This window comes from Podarcis cretensis (assembly GCF_951804945.1).
Source record: "Podarcis cretensis genome assembly, chromosome: 4".
Taxonomy (NCBI): domain Eukaryota; kingdom Metazoa; phylum Chordata; class Lepidosauria; order Squamata; family Lacertidae; genus Podarcis; species Podarcis cretensis.
Window position 1 is genome coordinate 59,727,710 of NC_137173.1, and position 26,951 is coordinate 59,754,660.

The 26,951-nt window shown below is 41.9% G+C and overlaps 1 protein-coding gene across 1 annotated transcript; it reads right to left on the minus strand.

Annotated features, from left to right (window-relative positions):
• Window positions 1-31: 31 nt before the first annotated feature.
• ATP6AP2 (ATPase H+ transporting accessory protein 2) lies at window positions 32-13,620 on the minus strand. Its single transcript, XM_079974531.1, has 9 exons — window positions 13,466-13,620; window positions 8,072-8,202; window positions 7,541-7,669; window positions 7,235-7,330; window positions 6,918-7,055; window positions 6,004-6,057; window positions 4,681-4,830; window positions 3,621-3,737; window positions 32-2,296 (listed from the first exon to the last, which is right to left on the minus strand). Exons 1-9 carry the CDS (start codon window positions 13,509-13,511, stop codon window positions 2,102-2,104), a joined length of 1,056 nt encoding a protein of 351 aa, XP_079830657.1. The 5' UTR covers window positions 13,512-13,620; the 3' UTR covers window positions 32-2,101.
• Window positions 13,621-26,951: the final 13,331 nt, after the last annotated feature.

Below are 26,951 nucleotides of genomic sequence, written 5' to 3' on the forward strand. Positions count from 1 at the left end.
CCCAGGTATGCAATTATAAAAACACTGCTCCTTTTGAAATTTTACAAACTAAATTTTATTGCTCTTTGCTGGGGATTTCATCCTGTGTGCCCAACGTAGCAGTTCACCTGGAGGTTGGGCAAATTCCAGTTAGGTCCCAGATATTAATTTTGAAGATCCATTATTGGTTAAAACTGATTTTCTTCCTGGTAGGTCTGGCACTCTTAACTTTAATAGTTACATGCCAAACAAAATGGAAATCTTCACTGCAAGAGAAACTGAGAAGCCAAGGGTTCGCACCTCAGGCTCTGATACCCTGTGGCATAGCTGTCAACTTTTCCCTTTTCTTGCGAGGAATCCTATTCAGAATATGGGAATTTCCCTTTAAAAAAGGGAAATGTTGACAGCTATGCCCTGTGGATATGAGAAAACCAAATCCACAATTAAGCAATGAATCTTGGATGCTGATTTGCAATGCCATGTGCATGAAATGGCCAGGTATCCAGAAATTAAAGGTAATGGGAGGGGGTTTACTCCAGCGAGGTATTTATCCAAGCTAGAAAAACCCAACTTTAGACGATCATTTACCCTTGCCAGGCTCAATGTCCTACCATCTGTATTACTGCAGGCTGATTTGAAGGTAAAACATATTCTGAGAGAATATACCCATGTGGTTTGAAGGAAGCTGAAGCTGTTACTCATGTCCTACAATACTGTCATTATTATAGGGACATATGTTCTATATTTATCACTCCAATCATGCAGCGAATCCCAAGCAGATCTGATGACCACTACTTCAAATATCTAATAGAGGAAAGTGGCTAAATTCTGTGCTGCTGCTATAAAATTAAGGAGACAAGCTCTGAATGAATTTAATGGCCAATGTCTTAACACACATTTTTTAAATTGGTGGTTAAGGTTTTAACCTACATATTTCAATTGTTTTATATCTATTATTTATTGTGTTCTAGCTTATAGAGTTTAAATTTATTTATATTTACATGTTCTCTATTGCTGTATATGTCTGCATTTCTGGTCTGTGACTGTAATAAATCAATTTAAAGCTGCTCTCCTTGATCGGAAGACCAACCCAGAAGATCCTGGACCCCCTCCCCACTGATTTACAGCCAGTAGGTTGGCCCCCACCAAGGGCGGCCACAAAAATCACACCTCTCCACTCTGTCTCGCACTGGTGGTTAATTCAGGAGGTTAAGAGGGATAAAAAGCACCAGGCCAATGTGAATGCTTTTTGGGGGGGTGGGGGTTAGGAAGAAGGGTGGCAGTGTGGAGTTTTTATATTCATCTAGTAGTTAGTGAATGGCAGCATTGCTTTATTGTTTGCATATTGCTTATGTTTCTACTGTTATGTGATGAGCTGCTGTATTGTTTTTGTTCCCAATATGAATAAGAATAGGCTGTATTTACATATTTGCAGTCATTGCAGTTGCACTAAACCAACCCTTGCTTTCAACCTCTGACACAATCCATGACATTTAATTACAAGATTCTGCAAATTCTAATGTTTTCTGTTATAGTCACATGTATTTTCTTCCTTGTTCAAACTCCTGTACATTTTTAAACAAATGTTCAATCTGAACAAAATTTGTAGGGTGCCTTACAAGTTGTACACACAAAGCAGGAGCTGCAGAATAGAAGTTCCACTGTAAACAGGACTAGATCTCTAAAGACGGCAATTTAAAGTATTTACATTCACAACAAATTTAATTCATAATCTACAACAGAGTCTCAAGGTAACATCCTAAATCACCAGTGCAAAGAATTTAAACAAAGCAACTTACTAGCATATGTTCAGTGTAGTCATTTCACACATTTAGTCACAACAGTACAGAGGAGCATATTTAGAACTCAATGCATATTGCACAGCCACAAAATGGAATCATTTTCACATAGTGTCAATAGGCAATTGCTCATGATTTAACAGCAGTGTACAGCTTCAGCTCTGCAAGCCGACTATGCCCACTGCTAACCTTTTAAATATATCTTAAAGGAAAACACAAGGGGATACTCCACATTGCACTGCTGAAGAAAACCAAGAAAGTCCATACTGAACCGGGCCAAAGCCCTGGAAAAGCCTTACTCCTTTAAAACCTGACTCTAAACCTTAATCCATCCTAATCTTCTGGTTCGTCATCCTATAAATGATGCTGTCGTAGCCTGGATCCATATTCCAGAGGTTGTAGGAGATGACTATCACAGCTATGGTAAGGGCTATCATCATCCAGAAGACTATGTTGAAGACCACAGCATAGTTAAAGTTGTATTCATATCCTAAATTATATGGATTTTCATCTTTGGGCTATGAAAAGAGAAACAAAGGATTGTTAAAAAATGAGAGAGGAGTGATAATCCAGCACCATCCTGATTACACCTGCCTGAAAGAAACATGGGGAATATTTTGGATAAATCGTTGAAAGACACAGCAGTTTCTACTGTATGGAGTTACTTGCAAATAACCGATTGAGCACCTGTGTTTTCACCATCAGCTGCCCATAAATATTACCAGCTTCCATTATTCTCACTACTAGGAGACAGAGACTTCACATTTGTACTGTGGTATCACTAAAGGAAGAAACAAACCAGATAAACTGCTTTTTAACTGCGGTTTGAAGAAGTCTGTAGGAGGCTTCTGAGAGCCCTTGCCAGTGGACCAGGGACACTTGCATCTTCCACTTAACAATGGACAACATAACAGCTCTGGAAGTTTATACAGTACATGGTTCACTAGTATTCTCAGGCTTGTGGCTGTCTTTAAAATAGAAGGCATGTGAGTAATTTGGAAATACAATGGCAACATTTCAGAGTCAAAACTGGACCCAAAGTATTTCTCCAAATTTTTCTCTCTCAAAGTTTAGGTCACTGTTTCTCAGACTTGGGTCTTCAGTTGTTGTTGGACAGCAACTCCCATCATCCCTGACTACTGGTCCTGCTAACTAGGGATGATGGGAGTTGTAGTCCAACAACAGCTGGAGACCCAAGTTTGACAAACACAGGTATAGGTGTAGACAGCCGGCTCATGTTTTTCACATTCTGAAGGCCACTTCAGAAAAGCAAGCAAGTCATGTCCATTTACAAAACAAAAAAAATCCTTCCAGTAGCACCTTAAAGACCAACTAAGTCAGTTCTTGGTATGAGCTTTCGTGTGCATGCACACTTCAGAACTGAAGAAGTGTGCATGCACACGAAAGCTCATACCAAGAACTGACTTAGTTGGTCTTTAAGGTGCTACTGGAAGGAATTTTTTTGTTTTGACTATGGCAGACCAACACTATCTGTAACATGTCCATTTACAATAGTATAAAACCTACCATGTCCACAGTTGTGCAGCATTATGCTATAAAAGTGATACGGTAGTCTCTTGTGAAAGTTGCTTATTCTTTATATTAGCTTAAGGCCGAGACATTCGCAAATGTTTTTAAAATGACTACAGTTTTGTTCTTAGAATTATGTACTGTACAGTCGAGATAACAGAGAACAAGGCATAGTGCAGGCAGCTTATAACTGATAGGCTGCATTCTAAGTGAGTTGCTTAGGAGCTCCAGTGAAATTTATGAGATTCCCAAGAAACTATTCAGGATTGAGCTATTGCATTCTCTTAGGAATCTATTAAGCATTTGTACAACCTGTGTAGACTGCAGAATGGATCGGGACTTCCTCACAAAGGGCGTGTCAAATGTCTTCACGGTCACTACCTCAACCACTGCATTCCCACCATAGAGGTTGTACATCTCGTCTGCAAACTGAAGACATGTTTTAAGACACAAGTCACCATCAGAGTTAGATGAACAGTTCATGAGACAGGAGGGGTACCATTTTAATAGCCACCGAATAGGAAGAAGCGTAGACACCTCTTAGGTTGCTTCTAGATTTAACTTAGTGACTTAAAGTAGAATGGTCTACTACCAGAAATTTATTATTAATTATATTAAACTACAAGACCAAAGCTGCTATCCTGAAAATATTTACTGGCAAGTATCCAATAATTATTGCTGGAAATATTCAGGCATTGCCTATCAAGACTTAAAAAGATGCTATACCCAGGCCAATGGATTTCTTTTCAATTTACCAACTGGAGGACTGGATAGTAACTTTTGCATGTGGGTACATAAAAGCTTCTGGCATCACTTGAATTTGGAACATTTCAGTGGTATTTTTCTGGTAGGCTGAATATGCTTCCAATAGGAGCATTCCTAAAGGGTTTCTCTGGATAACCGTCCTAGTTCCATTTTCAAAATGCTCATTTCAAGGTACTCTCTAGTGCAATGTTTTAGGATTATTTCTTGCCAGATTTCTGGAATGGCTCTTGGTATTTCTATGTTATGGTGTGGCCAGCTACTCAGAAGAGGAATGAAACGCTTATGCCTACCTTTGCTAATTTGCAAGGAATCCCTTGAACAGATTGCTCTGTCAACAGTTAACCTAATTTTCCAGTACCACTTATTTCTCCCCTAGCCACTTCCAAATGCATAAGACCGACCAGGGCTACAGATTTTGATCTGGTCATCAACTGTCCATTTATCCAAGACAATTTCATTTTAAAAGAATCAAATAAGGGTCAGCAGTGATGTACTGCATAACATTTTATTCAAAGCAGAAGCACTGTGCTAGTTTGCAGGTGTTCTTTGTGCTTATGCTAGCATATTTGGCATTAAATATATAAAAGAGGGTCTCTGCTCATGTTACCTTTTGTAAGGAGTCTGCAAGAATCTGAGAGGCATCCTTGAATTGTTGTGAATCTTCCCCATAACGTTTGCCAATTTCTTCCAACCCAGAGAGCTCTAGAGAATATAGATCTGGTGAATGATCTTTGGCCAGATGTTTGTGCCTGGATAGCTTTTGAAGAAGTGGAGGGTGGGGACATAAAAAAAGAATGCCAGTGAAAAGTGGGTATTTTCCATTTTAAATGGTTGCATGTTTATGCCACCCTACTTTATTTATCTTCACAATTTATATATCACTTAATACCATACTTTCCAAGCATATACTGTAAAGCTAAAAAGATGCAATACATAAAAAGTTAGTTAACGCTAGCCATAAAATCAGAAAACATGCTTAAAATGCCTGCTGAAATATAAAGATCTTCACGAGGCACTGCATTATCTGACTGGCATGTCGCTTTTGCACACGCATAAATGATGCTCAAAGCAGCTTACAACAGAAAACAGGAATGCATTTCAAAATCAAACAGTGCTTAAATAATTTCATAATAAGAAAATAAAAAACACAATATCATATATAATATACAGAAAACAACATTTCAGGACTATAAATATAACTAATTACAGTAGCAAAAGTACACCTCATGGCAGCAGCAAAAATAACAAGGGAGCTTAACAGTTGCAATTTGGTCCTAGAAACACTCTTCCCATGATGTTGCTCACAGCCCGTCTCCTGCAGCAACTTGCAAGGCTTCTAAAGGCAAGGGGTGCAGCAGCTGGCAACACCCTTCCCAGCTGAACAGGGAAAGGGCCTGCCTCAGCTAAGGAAGGAGTTCCACAGCATTGGGCCAACATTACTAATGCAGTGCTCCGAGTGGATGCAAGACCTGTGTTCAAACCATGCGAGGAATACTAACAGTGACTCCCCTAAAGACCTCTCTGAATGGGCAAAAACAGAAAGTACCCTGGCCCCAAGTTGTCATACGCCTTGTAAGTTAATACAAGAACTCTTGAACTTTACCAGTAGGAAATGGGCAGCTAGTGCAATCTTTTAAGGACCAGATCTAGGTGCTAGCAATAGTGTATCCCCACAGACAAGGAACCCTGATTAAGATCTCTCTCCTATTCTGCTAATTTGTTGGGAAGGACTGCTTCCTCTGCAACTGCATGCATTTCTTCTCAGTTTAAGAATTCCTCAGCCAGCTGAAGAGTTCACGACTGGAAAAGTTATATGGTGGCAGCTCCCACTGTGGTTGGGGCAAAACGGAAGATTATTTGCCTAACTTCTGATAACAGATCAACTGCTGCCAACCCCACAGCAGAATTCAGTATTTGTTTAGTTACTTACCAAGCTTGTGATATCATGCAAAACTTGCAATTCTGACAGGAAGAGCAGGTCAACCTAAGGAAACAATAATCTTAAGTTTCTTGGAACAGGATCTGAATATGTTGCATCTATGCTGAAGAGTTCTAATTCAGAAGTTACACTATTAGCAGGGATGGCAGAAGTCAGGATCACTTGCATATTACTGCTTACTGATTATTACTGATTATTGTATTTATTTAGGCACTAAATGTAGAAGCGTGACAAATTAACCTCAGCCATGCACAGACAAGGTTCAAAAATCAGTGTGGAGCACACAGACAGGACTGCAGACTTGTGCATTAGTACTTTGTACCCCACCCCAAATCTAATCCAAAGGGCTTGGGGGCTTCAGAACTGTGGGAGGAGATGCAGACTGATGTCAATGGAAAGGGAAGGGGATCATCTTCATCCACCTTCTGTCTTGGAAGCCTCTGCTGGATCAATGAGCCTTCTGTCACTGAAAGGATGTAATTAGATACATCCCTATGCATTAGTGGGTAAGCAGAGGAATTAGCTATCCATTGGTCATCATGCAGCTGGACAGAGTACAGTCATACCTTGGATCTCAAACACTTTGGCTCCCAGAGAAATCGACTACCAAACGATTGAAACCCGGAAGTGAGTGTTCCAGTTTACGAACGATTTTCGGAAACCGATTGGCTGAAGGAGCTTTGGTTTCTGAACGTTTTGGAAGTCGAACGGACTTCCAGAATGGATTCCGTTCAACTTCCAAGGTACGACTGTACATATATGTGCTTAAAGTTGTATTAAGCAAATATGCACTACTACCATCCCCCTGGAAAACCAGGTTGTGTTCCTTAAATTTGAAAGAATGGCATATAAGAGTTTCCATATAAAATGGAAAAAGTTGTGTCTAATGTCTAGCCATGTCTTACCTCATTGTTTCTGCTCAGTGAGTTGAGCGGAAGGGAAGCTAGGATGGAATTTTCCTGGAACAATCTGTTTCGAAGCTGCCGCAGTGTGACAGAAAGATCCTCAAATACAGAGTTGGCCTTTCCCACCATGTACACTCTCTGAAAGAACGACCATCGTGCATTATGAGGATAAAACAATGTTCACCTGAGAAAAGGATGTTTCTTGAACACAACTGTTTTCCCAAAATGATAAGTTTTTACACAAGGTTATCCTTGGAAGCATGAGTATGACATTATTAAATAATTTCATGGGCGTTCAGAAAGAGACAGGCACTTACCTCTTCGCTAGGAGCTAGCTGTACCACAACAGGGGTTTCTTCAGAAAATAAGGTGTGAATTGCATTCGCAACACCATCCAAGCTAAAAGGAACCGCCTAGGGCAATACAGAAAGGACTAGTAAGCAACGTCTGGCTGCGGCATATGGAAAATTGCAAGAAGGGTAACTAACCCCAGCGGAAATGTACACAGAACAAGACACTGGAAAAGCAGGGATTTGTTAACAAGGACCCTCTCCCCTCCAAATATAGTCAGGTCTCTAGGTCTACCAGAATAAGCATTTGAATCTACACATGACAGTACTTACATTCTCAACTGGGTAAGATATGCCGTTTTTAGGCAACATTAGTTTGTCTATCCCTGTCACTGTGACTAGAACTGTAGCTCGAGGACGCCGGAACAGATCTCCAACTGCTAGCCCCGGCCAAGAGAGATCCTGTAATAATTTGGATATATTTTCTTAAAAAGGAATGTTTTAGCTTTTTAAAAATACAACAGCAGCAACAACAAAACAAGAAACACTGAGTTAGGGTCACATGAAAAGTTATTCCCAATGAATATGGGGTGTAGGGAAGGAGGCAGTCATTAAGGCATGAAGGGTTTATGCCACTTGGGATATTTATATATGAAAAGTCACATGTGTATTATTGAAATAATGGGTAACTAGCCACCATTGCCTGGTTTTGCTATATACGCCCAATATAAAGCAAAGCCTACAGAAAGCTAGATTATGCTCTTGCCCATGATTCCTAGAGGGACTACACAGGCTAGGCCTATTTCAACAATTTTCAAAAGCAATGAACAATGTGGCTGAACAGAGACATAGGGAGTTGCATACTTCCTCAATAGAGAAGCCCATGGAAAGCGCTGCCACATCTGGAATTCGCTCGCCGGGTATTGGCCAACTTCCTTCACGGAAAACAATGGATTCAGGATATCTTAATACACTGAACTCATTGGCAGAAATACCTGAAAAAGTAAGGTAGGGCTGGTAAAAAAACACATCCTTAAACAGCATCTCAGCTTTTTTGGAAAGCCTTTGCCTGAGCACACAAGCAGAATGAGGCGGTAGAATGGGCCACACCACTTTAGGCTACAGGTGTCAGCTACTACTGTTGAATGCTTCCCCACATTTAAAATAAAACTGTTTGCAAATAGAAAGAACATTCACAGGGAAAATATGCCAGCCCATGTCCTTGCCCAGCTGTGCTTATTTTATATCGCACAGGAAATGCTTTTTGTGTTTGAGAGGAGCACTGAAAGTGGCATCCTTCACATGAACTTCATTCTACCATGTCATTCCAATTCCCACAACAGAGTCTTTGATTACAGTAAATCCTTTTCGAACTGCAGCTAATGTTTCTCAGTTTATTTCTCTACTAAACTATTGGACACTCCTGAAGAAAAGATTGTGACAGTAGGAAACAGCCAATATGGTGTACTATATAAGGTAAAAGGTAAAGGTAAAGGACCCCTGGATGGAGAAGTCCAGTCAAAGGCAACTATGGGGTTGTGGCGCTTATCTCACTTTCAGGCCGAAGGAGCCGGCGTTTGTCCACAGACAGCTTTCTGGGTCATGTGGCCAGCATGACTAAACCGCTTATGGCACAATGGAACACCATGACAGAAACCAGAGCGCATGGAAACATACTAAATATGCAGGCGTTTCTATGTACCGAATTATCATAAAGAGAAGTCTTGTTCCCCAGGCTATTTCTTACAAAGGTAATGAATAAGGATATCCCTATATGCGGTACCCAACAGAGGCTGCAGGGAAGCCTTGGTACAATCACTAAATGCAATTGATACACATACTTGTGGGGGGGTTTGAGTCAAAGGAAATGCTGTCCCCACTTTCCGTCATAGGATCTCTAATGTCATAGCCTACATCCCTACTCAGCTGTTTCCTTTTCTGGAGAGTTACCCTGAGCAGTGAGGGGGTAATGGGTTAGCAGCTCAATCCTTACTCAAAATCTATTGCTGCAAATGCCACTTTAGACAAGGGTGGATAGCTCAATGGTAGAGCTCATCTTTGAATACAGATGGTTTCTTGACCAATCCCCTGGCACCTCCAGTGAAAAAGATCTCAGGTACTGGGTCTGCGAAAGATCCAGAGTGCTTCTGCTACCTGGGGTGGACAATACTGGGCTGGATGGATCGTGTTAGCCTCCATGTTAGCCAACTACAGGGTTAAGTTGCACCTCTCAGAAAGGAAGATTTGGCTGAAAGCTTCCAGTTGCTTATCCTAATCCTACATGTTCCAGAGGCAGAATGAGGTTCCACAAAAGGAAGCAGAAAAACTGATGATGAAGAAGAAGAGTTTGGATTTGATATCCCGCTTTATCACTACCCGAAGGAGTCTCAAAGAGGCTAACATTCTCCTTTCCCTTCCTCCCCACAACAAACACTCTGCGAGGTGAGTGGGGCTGAGAGACTTCAGAGAAGTGTGACTAGCCCAAGGTCACCCAGCAGCTGCATGTGGAGGATCAGAGACACGAACCTGGTTCACCAGATTATGAGTCTATCACTCTTAACCACTACACCACACTGGCTCTCTGATACTACACAAAAGCCTCCAACAGGTATAATGGTTCAGCTACAATATCTTTCTTCCTTTATTCTGACCATATCAACCTTGGAGTTAGGTCTAAACCACATTCATCTTTTAACGAAAATACAGGAGGTATTGACAGTAAACATGAGTCATTTTATAACACTAGCTTCCAACAACAGAACTGTATCTGTAAATATTATCTACCCATCAGGTCATTTAAATATAGGGCAAAGGAGGAGTTCAATACTAGATTTTTTTTAAAAAAACCCGTGGCGTGTATAAATCAGAGAAAATATAATCATTCGCAAAGAACTTGTGAGATTCAGAAATACAGTATTTTCATTATGGGCCTAGACATTCTGTTGTTGTGCCCATAACCTAGGTTTAAGGTGCCATTTAGCTCCTAGCTTTCATATCTCAGTTTCTAACACTGCTCATGTGCTTTTACTTGAAAATCATTACAAGCACTTTTATTTAAGAAGAAGGTGCCACTGTACTTTTAACTCCCTTGTTCCCATCTTGCACACAGGATTAACACACACAACAGTTGATTTACAGTGAAAATTAGAACCTACACATTTGAGAGCTTCAGCTATTTCATTCCAGCCATGGTCTATCAAAAATGGGGGGGGGGGCGGGATATAAATCCTGGAGTTTTCAGACATTTAGACACATATTATCACTTTGCCATGTATGTGCAATAGTTATACTCCTATATATATATATATATTCCAAATAAATGAAGCTAATTAGCATAACTTTTGTGAGTTCCTTTAAATCAGTGGTTTTTAACCACTCTGGGGTGCCTTGAATGATAGTCAGGGGTGCTGCGGGCAACACTGGCCTCTATCTCACTTTTCTTCCCTCCCTCCCTCTGATGCCCTCTTGCGTCTCTGCCTCCCAAAGGCTTGCACAGCTGTTGTTGCAGCAGCCCTGGCTACAAGCTCCCCAAGCGAATGGTGCCTCTGGGACTGGCCAGGGGGTGCTTCCCAAGCCCCTGTGGGACAGTGTGAGGAGGCACCTCTCTTTGGGGTGGGGGAGCTCAGAGACCAGAGGCAGCAGATGCGGCCACCCGGAGAACTCCCAAGGAGAGGGGAGAGGAGTCTGAGGGAACACTCCACAAGGGAGTGTTTGAAAAAGGGTGAGAGGCTGCCAGCTCTGCAGGCAAGGGGTGACATAACTTGGCTCCTGAGTCCCACATTGGTGTCGCAGAAGAATGTAGTTGGTCAAGGGAGCCGTGGACTCAAAAAGGTTGAAAACCTCTGCTTTAAAGCATTACACTCTCTAGGAGAAGGTGGTAGCGCAGGAATGGGAAACCTGTGGCCCTTCAGATGTTGAACTCCGTTCCTATCAATTCCTTGTACCCAAAGCTGGACCCACTGCCATTACGTGACAGCACTGGGCCCAATCCAGGCCTAATGGCTGTGCCACCTCCAAAGTGGCATAGTAGTCTGCTTGTCCCCTACTTTCTGCCCTGGCTGCTGTGCATGACAGGCCTGTGAATGCAGCAGTAGCCCCACTGCTCCGTAAAGCACCAGTGTGGGGTGGGGACTTAGGACTGCAGCCTAAGATATTTTCTTATGACAACAAGTGTCAAAATTTTGGATGGCTCTTAATACTTTGCCAAAAACTTATATGGGCAGAATCCAGAAACATGGACTTGCTACAATACACTCATATCAGCACCTCCCATTACAATATAATTACACCCGAAGAGTCAATGGAAAATAATTAATTCAGATTTCCCAGCCACTAAACTTGAGACAAACCATCTAAGCTATTTACTAGGAGAAAACAGGTAAATGGCCCTGCTTTCTACTACATCATTAGGATCAATTTTAGTTCAAGCAGCAAGTACTTAAAGCAGCTACTGGCTAGCAACATATTATCAGCTGACCATGGAGTAGGAAGACTTCCCTCACATGCTTTTTAGTCTTGACATTCCTTCCCCAGACAAGAAGGCTAGTCTAAAGTGACACTGAATTCCGACAAAACCAACAGCAGCTGGAAGTAGTGGAAGAAATAACCAGGCTGATGCTGAAAGTACAGGAATAAACTGACCAAAGATCCTTGGCTTGTCCCAACAATACAAACAATTGAGTATCAGGTCACAAGATGTCAGCCATGTCTCAAACTAGACAAAGAAACTGGACTTCCTCAAGCTAGCCAAGACTGGAACTAACAGCACAAATGCCTCTGAATATACAAATGCTAAAATGCCTCACATTAAACACAAGCAGAACTACAAAGACTAACTGTAGTAAAAACGAGTGTTTCTCAGTTTGACCCTTTTACATAGTCTGGTATGTTTTGTGGCATTTTATGCATTGTGATTTGCTATTATTTTTTATTGGTTATAGACTGGCAATTCTTTATTGTGGTTGATAAGTGTAAACTGTTTAATTATTATTTGCTGATGTTTAATTTGACTGTTTACTGGATTGTGATGGATTGCTGAATGTTACTTGCTTTGTTTGAAATGAGTTGTCTATTTTAAAGATGCTGCAACTTTTTATATTGGATCAGATTATTATTAATGTTTGATGTTTTTACATGTGTTGGAAGCCGCTCATCTTGGCTGGGGCAACCCAGCCAAGATGAGCAGGGTATAAACAAAATATCTATTATTATTATTTATTATTATTTATTATTATTATTGTTATTATTTATAAAGGGAGCTACCAAGGGTTTCATTCTGTCCCCTTTCCTTTTTTTATACAGAGACCAAACTATATACAAAACAGATGAGCATAATGACCTCCAGGCATTAAAAAATGAGAATCAGCAGATAAACCACCAATTTGGGTGGAGGAATTGAGTGGGGAAAGATATGAAGAATCAGAAACCGGGATGGCTTTTGGAAAATAGGGACACTTGGAGGGTCTGGTATACTGGATAAGCTATAGGGAGTAAGATTTTGATTGCACAGGTAATAGGCACAAAACATAAAAAGCAAAGGTCCATAAGAAAAATACCCCTTCTGAATGTTAAGAGCGCTGGACCTGGCAGACCAGGGTTCAAATCCCCACTCAGCCATGAAAGCTCACTAGGTGACCTTGGGGCAGTCATTGCCTCTCAGCCTAAACTACCTCACAGGGTTGTTCTGAGGACAAAAGTGTGGGGAGGGAAATCATGCACACCAACTTGAGCTCCTTGGAGGAATGGTGGGATACAAATGTAATCAATAAAAAATGGTGGAGAAATGGTGGGATATAAATGTAATCAACAAAAAAAATAAAGGGAGGCCTCATGGGCCTCCCACTAGCTAGTAAGGATGCTGCTCCAAAAAAAAATGCTTGCTTTCCTCTTTCCTCCTCATTTCCCACCTCCACCTTTTGTACAATGTCTACGAGACTGTGAGCCAGTGAGCAGGGACTGTCTTTATCTTTAACAGAACTACAGAAGGAAATGTCGATCATTTTATAAGCGTTTGATGATAATAATAAAATAATAAAATAATAATAGAAATGGTAAGAACCCACGGCCACTACAGTTCCACGAACACGACCCAGCCCTCATTCTCCCTCTGACAGTCTATCCTGCCACGACGACCCCCAATACGCAGGTCCCCTTATCTCTGTCGCAGAGACCATCCTTCAGATCCGGGCTGCATGGGACCCCGCCCCGGGGACCCCCTTTCTCCCCCCCCCCCCCATGCAGAGCCGCCCGGAGCCTCACCTGCCACAAGGGCTGACACCAGCCAAAGAGCCATCTGGACCCCCATCACTGCTGCTCCCTCCGCCGCGTTCCAGAGAAAAGCAAAAGAGGAAGTATGAACCAGCCGGTCTCGCGACCCGATTATGCCCCGCCTCCAACTCTAATTGACAAGGCCTCCGACCGCTCAGAAAGCGCGCGCGGCGAGGCTCATAAAGGAAGAAGGCGAAGCCACATTCTGAGTGGCAAGGCCATGCGCCCAATAAGAACGTGAGATAAAAACCCTCTCACCCACCACCCACCGCCATCAAATCTACTTCAGTAGATCATTAGAAGCTTCAGCTTGAGCGACAGCCATATTAGCCATTCAGAGGATCTCCAGACGCTCCGTGAAGCTATAGAGGAGGTGTAACTTAACGGGGGGAGGAAGGAGAAACCAACCAGTGTGTCCGCGAAACGATGGGCATGCGCACGAGGGGAAGAAGGCCAATGGCAGGAGGCGGGGCTAACCCAATGTAGCGACAGGAAAGTTAACCACTTAGGATCCGAAGGATTCGTCCCATCCCGTGACACTGATGCCTCAGGCTTCTCTTGCGGAACGGATGTCTTTCGGTCAGATTGACAAACCCACTGACCAATAGAAGGATCCACGGAGTTCTAATTCAATTATAGAGCTATAGAGCAGAAAAAGGGCGCGTGTTTTGCTCAATTTGCCATAATTGCATAGTGGGTTGTTTGACTCCCCTGCGCTTCAGCAGGTGGTGCCTAGACCTCGCTGCTTTTCCAAATCCCCTCTTTTACAACACGCCCGCACTCTCTTGATCTGGTTGCACGACTCTTTGAAATCTGGCCACAGGGCAGGATTCAGAAGCTTTGTTTTGTTATCCACGCTGGTGGAGGAATTGAACGTTAATAGGAATCAATTAGTTTCTTTATAGATGAGCATGGAAAACAAAAATAAATGGTTTTCGTAGTACTTCTGTGGCACATCATAATCTGCGATTCATTAGTGGGATATATGCTCCTAATGTAGCAGCCTGACAACCATCCATGCGCTGTCAAGTAACTGCGGAAGTTCCTGCGCATTTGCTTTGTTTCGCAATTAACCCTAAGAAAGGCCAGCCCTTCGTTTGGAGGCTTCTGTGCCCAAGTTACGGATACGTTTGACAGACTGCACCAGAGCAGGAGGTTGTCAGCCTCACTAATGACATGTTTCTCCCCCAGATACCTTCTCCTTGATTTGTCTGCAGTTTCTGCATGAGGGGAATACTACCATGCTGTCTGGTGTCCAAATCTGCTTTCTGACAAGTAGCATAACTTCCAAAGCAAATAGATGGATTATTAATTTTACTGTTCAGCACCCTTGAGTTTAAAACTCTGGAGACTCACATTGTTCAGAAGGATTTCCACCACTTTTATTGTTCATTATGTTTTTATATTCCTGTATACTCCCCTGATACTTTGTGAGAGGGTGGTATATAAGTACTTTTAGAAATGAAAAAGATGTGAGTGTGTTCTATTGATATGAATATTTTATTTATTTCATTTATGTACCACTTCATCTTTCAGCATAAATCTCTAATATGTGTTCAGCTTCTTCAGTGAGGCACTTTGCACGAACTCTTGCTGTCTTGAGGTTGGTGCTAAATAACACAAATTATGTGATCAGAGAAACCCCACAGTGACATCCTCTTCAAGCATACAGAGTACATTCTCTCTGCTGGACTTGCTGTTGTTTTTTTCTTCAGCAAAGACTGCAGGAACTAGCTGGCATGAGTTTCACAGACCTTGCAGCTGGCCTCCACCCTCTCATGCAGTCACACAACAGTTAACTGATACCACTTCTCCATTTTTATTTTTATTTTACAGAACAACCAGAAAACAGTGATTCATGCATTAGTCACATCAATACTGGGCTATTGCACTGCTGTATCTGTGAAGCTGCTTTTCCAAAACTGTTCAGAAATGTCTGTGTACAGAACACAGTTGCCAGATTATAGGCTGAAGTTGGCCAGTTGGATTGGGCCATGTTACATCAATTTTACAGCAGCAGTCTTTGTTTCCCATTGGTTCCCAGGTCTACTGCAAACTGTTTGTAGTGACTTACCATAAACAAGCCTGGTTCCCAGATCCTTTAGGACCTATGCTTCTTATTATTCTGTTGTTGTTTAGTCATTTAGTCGTGTCCAACTCTTTGTGACCCCATGGACCAGAGCACACCAGGCACTTCTGTCTTCCACTGCCTCCCACAGTTTTGTCAAAATCATGTTGGTAGTTTTAAGAACACTGTCCAACCATCTCGCCCTCTGTCGTCCCCTTCTCTTAGTGCCCTCAATCTTTCCCAGCATCAGGGTCTTTTCCAGGGAGTCTCTTCTCTTCTCATGATGTGGCCAAAGTATTGGAGCCTCAGCTTCGGGATCTGTCCTTCCAGTGAGCACTCAGGGCTGATTTCCTTCAGAATGGATAGGTTTGATCTTCTTGCAGTCCCTGGGACTCTCAAGAGTCTCCTCCAGCACCATAATTCAAAAGCATCAATTCTTCGACGATCAGCCTTCTTTATAGTTCAGCTCTCACTTCCATACAGCACTACTAGTACTGGGAAAACCATAGCTTTAACTATACGGACCTTTGTTGGCAAGGTGATATGTCTGCTTTTTAAGATGCTGTCTAGGCTTGTCACTGCTTTTCTCCCAAGAAATTTCGTGGCTGCTGTCACCATCTGCAGTGATCATGGAACCCATGAAAGTAAAATCTCTCACTCCCTCCATTTCCTCCCCTTCTATTTGCCAGGAGGTGATGTGACCAGTGGCCACGATCTTACGTAGTTTTTTTGATGTTGAGCTTTTTTGCACTCTCCTCTTTCACCTTCATTAAAAGGTTCTTTAATTCCTCCTCACTTTCTGCCATCACCCTACCCACACATTAAGATCTTCCTTGGAGGCTCTCCTCACATACTTGCTTCTTCTTCATCATGCTTGCTGTGGGAAGCCATCCATGTCCTGCTGGTCCTGATTGTGGAGGGTCTTCTCAGCTGTGGCACCAACACAACTTGGTTCCTCTTGTCTTTTAGCTGGCTTGGCAAGACACTATCGAGTCCCTGGGCTTTGGAACTATATGATAGCTGTAGTAGGGGTTGTACTTATTTGCTCCTGCTGATTTTTACTCTCTTTTGGTTATATTGGGGTTTTAAATATTTGCCACTGGGTTTTATTGATTATTAGATGCCATGTGGATTTCTTGTGGGAAGGTGATATATACATGTTCTGATTAAAAAGAAAAATAATAGAGAAGAACTACAGCTCTGTTCAGGGTAAAAGTAAATTTTCAGTCAACTAAAGCAAAAGCAAAAAGCAAAAGACTTGGCTCTAAAGAGCTTATGTTCTGAAAAAGGGAGGATATTACAATAAGAAATGCAATAAAGCATGTTTTTATAGTTTTCTAACATTGGCACAAAGCTTTAAAATGCACAGGCCCAGAGCAATAATGTGCTGGGCAGCATCAAAACATTAAGGAATAATGTTTGCATCATTAATACCTAATGATATAGCTTAGCAAACCACTAAATGAAATGATTGCCATGGAAGGCTTAGAGGACACACCAGGCAGGAATAACTTTCATTGGGTGTATCCAGGCAAGGGACTTCATGTCGCAAATGGATTGTTCAGATCCAATTTTTCTGGGTACATTATGGACACACAAACATCCATACACTCTCTTTTTTTAGACTTACATTTGTCATAGGTATTCTGCTGTTTCACATCCATATCAGTAGGCAACCTTTGGTGCATCATTGCTAAGCTATGTTTCCCAACCCTTATCTTTAATTACGTACTCCTCTCCCACCCTCAACTACCTTTACCTGTTCTGGGCTTGTACACAATGACTTCTGTACCTGTGCATGCACATCTTTTAATGCTGTTTTTGAGTGCTGTTTCTCAGCTGAGAAAAGAATCTATTATCATTCATTTTCTAATTGGTTTATAGCAGTTATCTTGCTGTTAGCTGCATTCCTTGTGCAAGTGAACTGTGATTTGGGGGAAAGTACTGACTGCTTCCTGGGATTCCATTTTATTTTCCATGAGAGAACTGTCATTAAAACATGCTCAAGCACTTCTGCCTTACACATAGCAGAACTGTTATTGTAATGGCTCCTGAGTGGTATCATTCCTAGTAGGACTTGCATTTGTAGCCAAATTTAAAAGTCCTGCTTGCCATGGAAAAAGCAGCAGTGCACTTGAAGGTTCCTAATTGTTCCTTTGCAGCTACATTTTTACCTGTCCCACACCTGATATCCTATGGCATCAGGTGTGTGCCAGGTGAGTGTGGGATTGGGAGAGCAGCCTAGCTGCCCAAATTAGAACCACCATTGGGTCTCATAGGGCTGCTGGCTGGAGGTTTCCCATGAATGATACACTAATTTTCTCTCTCTTCAAATATACCACAAATTGAATCTCTTCCCATTCTGTGAGGCTCAGTAGATCAGAAAGACCTTTGGAAAATGGTTGTTTTTGTCAAGCCTTGAAAAGCCCGGCAGGCAGTCGAAATACTATTCCGTCTGATAACCATTTCTGAGTCCTTCCTACAGAAATGAGCATATCTCCATACCTATTCTGCTTCTCTTTCTAAGGATGCATACAAACAACTTACCGTAAGTGGAGATGCTGAATGTGACAAACTCTCCTCTTACTGCTGTGAGAAGGTGTTATCTGCAATCCTTCTTCAGTAGCTTGATAATTGTAAAAATATAGTGGGGTGGCTGCTTCTTCAGGGAGGATAAAAGGCTGCAGAAGGAAAGTGTGATCAACCCTTAACACAATGTTTTAAGTTTGAGAGTCACCCCCCAAACCCAAGAAATTAATGAATGTCAGAAATTAGTTAATATTTAGGATAGGAAGGGAAAATACAAGCTGCAGAACTATGCCAGACAATGAGGCTCATGCAAACCAGCCTAACCAGGCATTGGCAATGCAAAAGAACTGTTCTTCCCCACAGCTCTGAGGACTGGACAAAGACAAGAGAAGTGACAGGTTACTAAGGGGTTGGGAGTGTGAGGTGACAGGAAAATGTGCATTTACAAAGACTCTGGTAAGAAGAAGGAGAACAAACGCCAGAACCAACATTGGCACAGTCCTATACATGCCTGCTCTGAAGTAAGCTCCATTAAGTCCAATGGAGCTTACAGGTAGGAATGTCAGAAATGGAACTGAAAATCGCTATGTGCTGACTCAAGGTGTTTTCTGCTTTGTTTTTGACATTTCCTTTATACTGAAATTGTGTAATTAATGGTACTAGTTTTAGCTATAATGGGAAGCAAGATGAATCATGTAGGTTTTGACTGAAGCTGAACTGTAGCAGAATGGACATAATGTTGGTTGTGACAAACACAGGATGGGATGGAAATAGCTGTATCCTTACATCCTTACTTCTGTGTAAGTGAGCATAATATAGGAACCTACATTGTTCAATTACGAATGTTAAATATGATGCCCAGTTAATGAAGCATTTGGGTTCCCATTCTGGCCTCTGACACTGGGAATTGCTTTTCTCCATTTAGCTTTTTCTAACCTTATGTTTTAGGGACGCAGGTGGCGCTGTGGGTTAAAGCCTCAGCGCCTAGGGCTTGCCGATCGATAGGTCGGCGGTTCGAATCCCTGCGGCGGGGTGCGCTCCCGCTGCTTGGTCCCAGCGCCTGCCAACCTAGCAGTTCGAAAGCACCTCCGGGTGCAAGTAGATAAATAGGGACCGCTTACCAGCGGGAAGGTAAACGGCGTTTCCGTGTGCGGCTCTGGCTCTGGCTCTGGCTCTGGCTCTGGCCAGAGCAGCGATGTCACGCTGGCCACGTGACCCGGAAGTGTCTCCGGACAGCGCTGGCCCCTGGCCTCTTAAGTGAGATGGGCGCACAACCCCAGAGTCTGTCAAGACTGGCCCGTACGGGCAGGGGTACCTTTACCTTTACCTTTAACCTTATGTTTTAACTCTGCCACTAATGGAGTGTTTAGACCCTGGCACTGCATACATTAAGGGTCAAATTCTGTTCTGTTTGGTGTCAAAGACTAAACTCCCATTAACTTTGAAGGTTTAGGATTTGGAGAAGTCAATGATGTTTTTGCCATAGCTATTTTGCATTCCGTTTCAGCCTTGTCATTATTGATTTCCTGCATGAGAACAGAAATGCTGAATATAGAAAAGGGGCAGCATCATTATTTCCATCTTGGGCAAAAATAGAGCACAGGAAATGAGTTATTTTAAAGCGGGCTGTGGAGGATGCCATGTTAAAGTGATATGATTTGCTTTTCTACAGCTACATTAATATGATATTTTTTTTTACACTTCTCCCTCTGAAACTTCCTTCCCTTCTCTTAATGCACACCACAGATTCTTGTACAAATTTTTTCTAATGCAATGTTTGACGGTTTCAGAATTGGATCTCTGATAAAATGGCCCTGAAATAGATTTTCCCAGTTCTATGCTGTACTAGATGCTAAAGCCCTTGAAGCTTGCAGCCAAGTTTTGCATGGTCCTCCTGGCTCTCTGTAATCTGTGCATTACTGAGAGGACTCATTTAAGGCTTCCCCATCCAACAACTGCACAACCTTCTCTAATGTGGTGCTCTCTAGATGCTTTGGACTACAACTCCCATCAACATTTTGCCAGACCCGTTTTCATTAGGCAGAAAGAAAGTGTGGCAATGTTTACGCAAAGCTATATGAACTTGTTCCTTTTTAATCACCTCCAAGTATATTGCATTGCTTAGCAACTAGAGTGAAGCTAATCAGCATGACATTAAATATTGATATTTTACAAAAAATAAATGTCATCAGAAATTTTAAGGAGATTCTTCCACACACTTGGCCTTTACTTAGAGCTGAACTAAGTTGGTTGAGCCGATACTGGCCAGTCTATCTTGCAATGATGATGTGCTGGAATATACCGCAGTTCTGCTGCTATCAATGCTGTCAAGCTCTGAGACATGGCATTCAGTGCAACCCAGCCTGTCATCGTCTCTCCAAGTTGGATTTCAACCAGTGACTTTGGCCATTAGCAATTCCCTTATCTTCCCACACCTGTCGATGACACTTTTAAGCGTTCACCTACTTTGGCTTCCTTGGAGACTTCGGCTCGATCTAGAGACGCATCAAAGAAGTGTTTCAGTTTAAAGAGTTGTACATTTAAACAGGGAAAACAGGTAGAGAAAAATGGGACTCCATATCACCATATCGTGGCACAGTGTTATACCACATATACCATGCATATCAATCACTTTTTCTTTACCAGGCTAGCTGAGTGCTTCTTTTGCACACTTAGGCAGCTACAGAAGTAAGACATGTGATAACAAAGTAGCTGTTCGCTTCTATATAATAAATAATAATAATAATTTATTATTTGTACCCCGCCCATCTGGCTGGGCTTCCCCAGCCACCCTGGGCGGCTTCCAAAAAAAATATTAATATCCTCTAATACATCAAACATTAAAAGCTTCCCTAAACAGGGCTGCCTTCAGATGTCTTCTAAAAGTCTGGTAGTTGTTGTTCTCTTTGACATCTGGTGAGAGGGCGTTCCACAGGGAGGGCGCCACTACTGAGAAGGCCCTCTGCCTGGTTCCCTGTAGCTTTGCTTCTTGCAGTGAGGGAACCGCCAGAAGGCCCTCGGCACTGGATCTCAGTGTCCGGGCAGAATGATGGGGGTGGAGACGCTCCTTCAGGTATACTGGACCGAGGCCATTTAGGGCTTTAAAGGTCAGCACCAATACTTTGAATTGTGCTCGGAAATGTACTGGGAGCCAATGTAGGTCTTTTAAGACCGGTGTTACATGGTCTCGGCGGCCGCTCCCAGTCACCAGTCTAGCTGCTGCGTTCTGGATTAGTTGTAGTTTCCGGGTCACCTTCAAAGGTAGCCCCACGTAGAGCGCATTGCAGTAGTCCAAGCGGGAGATAACCAGAGCATGCACCACTCTGGCAAGACAGTCCGCAGGCAGATAGGGTCTCAGCCTGCGTACCAGATGGAGCTGGTAAACAGCTGCCCTGAACACAGATTTAACCTGTGCCTCCATGGACAGCTGTGAGTCCAAAATGACTCCCAGGCTGCGCACCTGGTCCTTCAGGGGCACAGTTACCCCATTCAGGACCAGGGAATCCTCCACACCTGCCCGCCTCCTGTCCCCCAAGAACAGTACTTCTGTCTTGTCAGGATTCAACCTCAATCTGGTTCCTTCATTCTTTGGAAACTTTAGCAGCAATTTCTATGTTTTCTGCTTGTATATTATTATTTCAACATGACAACAAATACATCTGTGTCTGGTCTTTATTATTATTATTATTGCATGTGCCTTCTTTACTTTCTAAGGAATTGGTGCACGTTGCCTGATCAACATAGCCCCGTTTAGGCATTTAAAGACACAAAATAGAGATAATCAATGTTCTCAATTGTGCAGGGAGCCTACCCAGGTATGTGAAGTTTCCTGGTGTAAAGAAGCACACCCTTTAAAATTACAGAGGGCTACATAGCTAGATATTGTGATACGGCAGAGCAATGGTTCATCCTTGTCCTCTTATATGCATATCTCCATTGAGGCATCTAATCATAAGCTTGCATTTTTATTAAAGCTTATATGTTTAATCAGGGCTTGTATTTTAAGAATGAGCTTAAAAATGTTCTGTTTCATGCCAGGCAGAAGACCAGTTGCCTAAAAACCTTGGCAAGATGTTTTTACTCCTAGACAAGGGGCCCCCCTGATTTATAGCAGAAAACAATTCTCAAAGTCGTAAAAAGGGAATTACAGGCTGACAGCCAAGGTTACACTGACCCTACAAATTAAGGGTGGATAAATAGTAAAATGAGCCATATCTTCTTCCTAAGGTTAAGAAGGTCAAGAGCAGTGAAAAAGCATCTAGCTGGCAGAAAGAGAACATTTTCTGGGAAGTCTTTTCTAAAGCTGTTTCTTTCTTAAACTAAGATCCTTTTAAGATTTCTTTTCCTTTTAAAAGGTTATTTATGTATTAAATATATTAGCTTAAATATAATTATGCAAAGGATTTAAGAAATGCTAGATTCTTATTTCATATAGTTGTAAGAGTTGTAACTATCCTGAAATTAAGTCAGCCACCAGCCCCCCCCCCTTGCCGGACAGGAGACGCCATCGAGCGCTCCTGATATATGGTTGTCAGGCCTTTTGTTTGGAAACCTTCAGATGAAGGAGATCTCTCAATGTTGATGTGAACTCAATCCTTGACATATGCTTAAGATAAAAATTCAAGATTAATCATCTGTTTTGGAAGGCAATAGGGCAAGGAGGGCAAGAGGTGAGCTGGTAATTAAGATTCCTTGTTGAGACACATGTAAGATATATTACTACTTATTTGTCATTTATAGATAGAAGAATATATAGCTTTTTGATTTCCATAAAAGGGCAAGAAGGAAATGGGTGTATCTTTTGTGATTGGTTCTAGCAAACAGCCAATAGGAATTTCAACCAGGCTGATTGGACAGAGGCAGCCACAGGAGGAGCAAGGGGGCTGGATTAAGGAAATATAAGTGCTGGCCAGAATGGCAGGAGGCCAGGCCAGAGCTTGGTAACCATATACCACTGTGCCTCATATTTATTTGTCTGACAAATAAATTACTATTTTAATTTCTCTATTGCTGCGTTGAATATTTCATTCCAGCTAAGCGTTAACCACAAGCAGGGTGCTACACCATCACATGTCCACTTCCCTGCTGTGACTCTCCTTTGCTAACAGCCAACATGGCTTGCCATGTGGATGCTTCTGATCTCATGGAACCTTTCCATTTCCTCACCACCTTTGTGGTCCTTGAGGTGGCTGTTGCTAGCATGGAAACAGTGCACACCATGAGGAGACTATCCCAGCAAGCTTCACCAGCTGGTGCTCTGGAGGCAATGTGATATGGGGATGAAGCAATATGTAGTCTTTATCCTTGACTAAGAGTTGCTTCTTCCCTGAACCATCTTGCTTCCATCTTGCTTCCACTTTTTACCTTTCTTCTATCATGCCACTGCTACTCGTTTGCTAATTCTGGCCTCTTTCTCCTCAACCATCTCTTATATACCTAATGTAGACTGACACAAGCCTTGCCAAGGGGCCTTATTTTGACTTATATGCTGCTGCTGCTGTTTTAAAAAAAGTAATAGGGGTGGCTCCCTCGGTGGATGAAGCCAGAGTTTAGAGAAGGGAGTTGGAAGCAATGAGAGCCAGAAGCTTAATTTAGAGTTAGAGTTGCTGTGAGGTGAACCAGAAGGAAAGAGACAGAGCATGATGCTCAATGTCTGTTTGGATCCAAGGCTGCACAATGAAAGAAACAGGACCCTCTTGGGGTGATTATGCTGTGAACCCCTCCATCATAGGCTCAGGTTGTATATATCTATAAATAAGCCATATATCATAAAGACACCACAGTCTTCATTGTGGCTCATTTTCAAAAGGAAACATGGGCCCTGGGTAAGTGCCTGGAACCCCTGCAAATGTGCACCGCTCAGAGATTGGGGTGGCATGTAGCAGTATAATGGCAAACATAGGTAGCACATTTCCTGCAAAAGAATAGCCGCCTGGAGCAAGTGCTGACATGTCAGTCTGCCAGCCGTGAATCCAATTAAATATGTGCCTTTGACAAGCTCCTTGTTTTCTGTGCCCCAGAGATGGTGCAATCGGCCATTTTGCAGGTCTAGTTTAAGTTCCGTTGCTGAGCTACTCCTGAACAAAAACAATGGACTGGCAGAAATTACCCTGAACAATTATCTTCCTTATCATCACACTTGCTAAATAAAGACTAGGGTGATATCTATATATATATATATCTATATCTATATATATCAGTCATGCCAGGAGTTTACATTTAGCTTTTGGAACTTTGCACTGTTTCATTTTGGATGGAAATATTGCGCCTGGTATCTGTCTCCAGAGCATCTGGCCATGTAAAATGGGAGCATCTGCGTCCTGCTTAGAAGGATCCTCTGCTGGGACAGCAGCTGGCTCTATCAAAAGCGGCGCTGTAGGGAAGCCTGCAGCATTGCTTCAGCCTTGCTCTTCCTAATGAGGATTCCTTTTCCCAGTTACATGGGCAAGATCTGGTGACTGCAGAATCAACAATGTCCCCCAATAGTTAAAATATAAATATAAATGGAATGCACTCCAGCTCATATTGCAGTTAATGGGAAACATCAATAGGCTTAAACAAGAATTGTATTAAATCCACAATGCGCATAGAATCCTGGGTTTTAAATCATAGTATTTGGAATAGGGACTCAGAGAGCATGAGCTCTCTTTTAGTTGCTGCTTAAATAAAAATGCTTTTTTTAAAAAAGGGAGAGAGTGTGTGTGAGAGATGGGAGGACAAGAAAGGGCATTTCATCGGCAAAGATTGCATCACTCTCCCTCTGAAATTATATTACTGCCCAACACATACAGCAATAATTAAAAACCTGCCAGCATTTCCATTATGTATTCTGTTTTGGTGCATTTAATATCTCAGCTGCTTGAAATTTCACTGGGCTGATTCTGGGCAAACAAATTTTCATTCTGGATGCAAATCAAACTCTGAGTCACCTTTTATTCTGAAGCACAGGTCGTGCTTTAAATGTATGGATTAACAAAAAACAAAAACAAAAAGAAGGTCCCTGTGAGGTAGGCAGGTGACTGGCAACCAGCCAAGACTGAAAGAGACATCCAAAGCCACTGAGAATTAGAGGATGTCAATTTTGGTTTTTTCTCAGTTTCTCACTTTCCCAGTCTGGTTTATTACATGATTTCCAGTTCTACCCTGATTAGAGATGTGAACCTTAGAATATCTGGTCTAAACATACAGCTCACAGGATCACATTTCCTTGCAATTAATGGTTTTGTATTTTGTTCTTAGAAGAAGGATGGAAACAATCTTCTTCTTCTTCTTCTTCTTCTTCTTCTTCTTCTTCTTCTTCTTCTTCTTCTTCTTTTGTTTCCTACAGTTTCTGCCTCCTTTTCCCTTTCTCTCCCGTTTTCCCTTCTCCCGTTTCTTTCTTTCACCTCACCCCACAGCTGATTTGTAAAAAAAGAAGAAAAGACCATTGTTGAAGTCAAAGCCAAGTGATGCTCTCTAAATGTTCTACAATTACTATCATGAAGAATTACTAGTTATTTCAGTGTACATAAGATTATGCTAAACTCATGTTGACAATATTGAAAGCAATAGAACTAGCCAGTATGACAAATAGATTAAGAGATAAAGATGATAAGAGACTGAAAGAGGACTGGATATTATATGAAAAAATATTATAACAAGGAAATTATCATAACAGGTTGAACAAACACTCAGCAGTATATGTTACAACATGAGACTATGTAAGGTAATGAGAATAATGTAGAATAATAAGAAAACACAGTTAAAAAGGATAGGAGATAGGAAATCATGGAAAGAGTAGAAGGGAAGTAAAAGTAAAGACATATAGGAATTAAACAACTTGGAGGAATGTAGATATGTTACCATTATTATTACAGTGGTACCTCGACTTACAGACACTTCAGGTTACAGACACTTGGGGTTACAGACTCCTCTAACCCAGAAATAGTACCTCGGGTTAAGAACTTTGCTTCAGGATGAGAACAGAAATCACGCAGCAGCAGCACAGTGGCAGCAGAAGGCCCCATTAGCTAAAGTGGTACCTCAGGTTAAGAACAGTTTCAGGTTAAGAACGGACCTCCAGAACAAATTAAGTTCTTAACCCAAGGTACCACTGTATATGCTCATGTTTTATATTTAGGTTATCGCCTTTATTTTTGTTTTAAGCACGAATGTAACAGAGTACATATTGATGGCAAGATATAACAGAAAAGCAAATAAAAATATTATTAAAAATATTGAACGCAATGGCTTATAATTTTGTTAGTTGCTTATTAAATAAAGATGTAATAATGCACGTGATATGTAGGAAACAGTCATTATGTTCCCCTTCAACTTTAAAAACATTTCCAGGGCTCTGGATTATAGATATGAAATGTAAAAACAATGTAAGGAAAGCCTCTGCATATTACAGCATGGATGCTCATATCCTAAGCACTTTTTGCGCTGGAACAGCACATCTTAGGGCTAGAGCAGAGACTGACTTGAAGCCAAGTCCTTCTGTTAAACTGGCTTCCTCTGGTGCTCCCAGCTTGTCCTGACAACTACACTGTACTCAACAAGATTTATTTCCAGGTTCTATCTATGAATAATGGCTGGCAGCAAATAGTGGGGCATATGGCAAAACACAGCCATTAATAGCAGAAAACAACATTTTCAAGTAATAATTACAAAGCTCTGCCTGAAACAAACTATCACTTGAGTTGGAAACTGCATCTGAACTGCTGCAGTTTAGGTCAGCCACTAGCTAACACTTTATGCTAGCCAAAAGTTCCTCACAAGAACAGTTTTAGAAAAATTAAGAAATTTCACAAGTTTGTAAACTGTTTTCAGTTAGCAACATGAGCCAGCGCAATTGAGTGCGATCTCAAGATGATCCCACAATTTTCCTTTTTAAGTCGT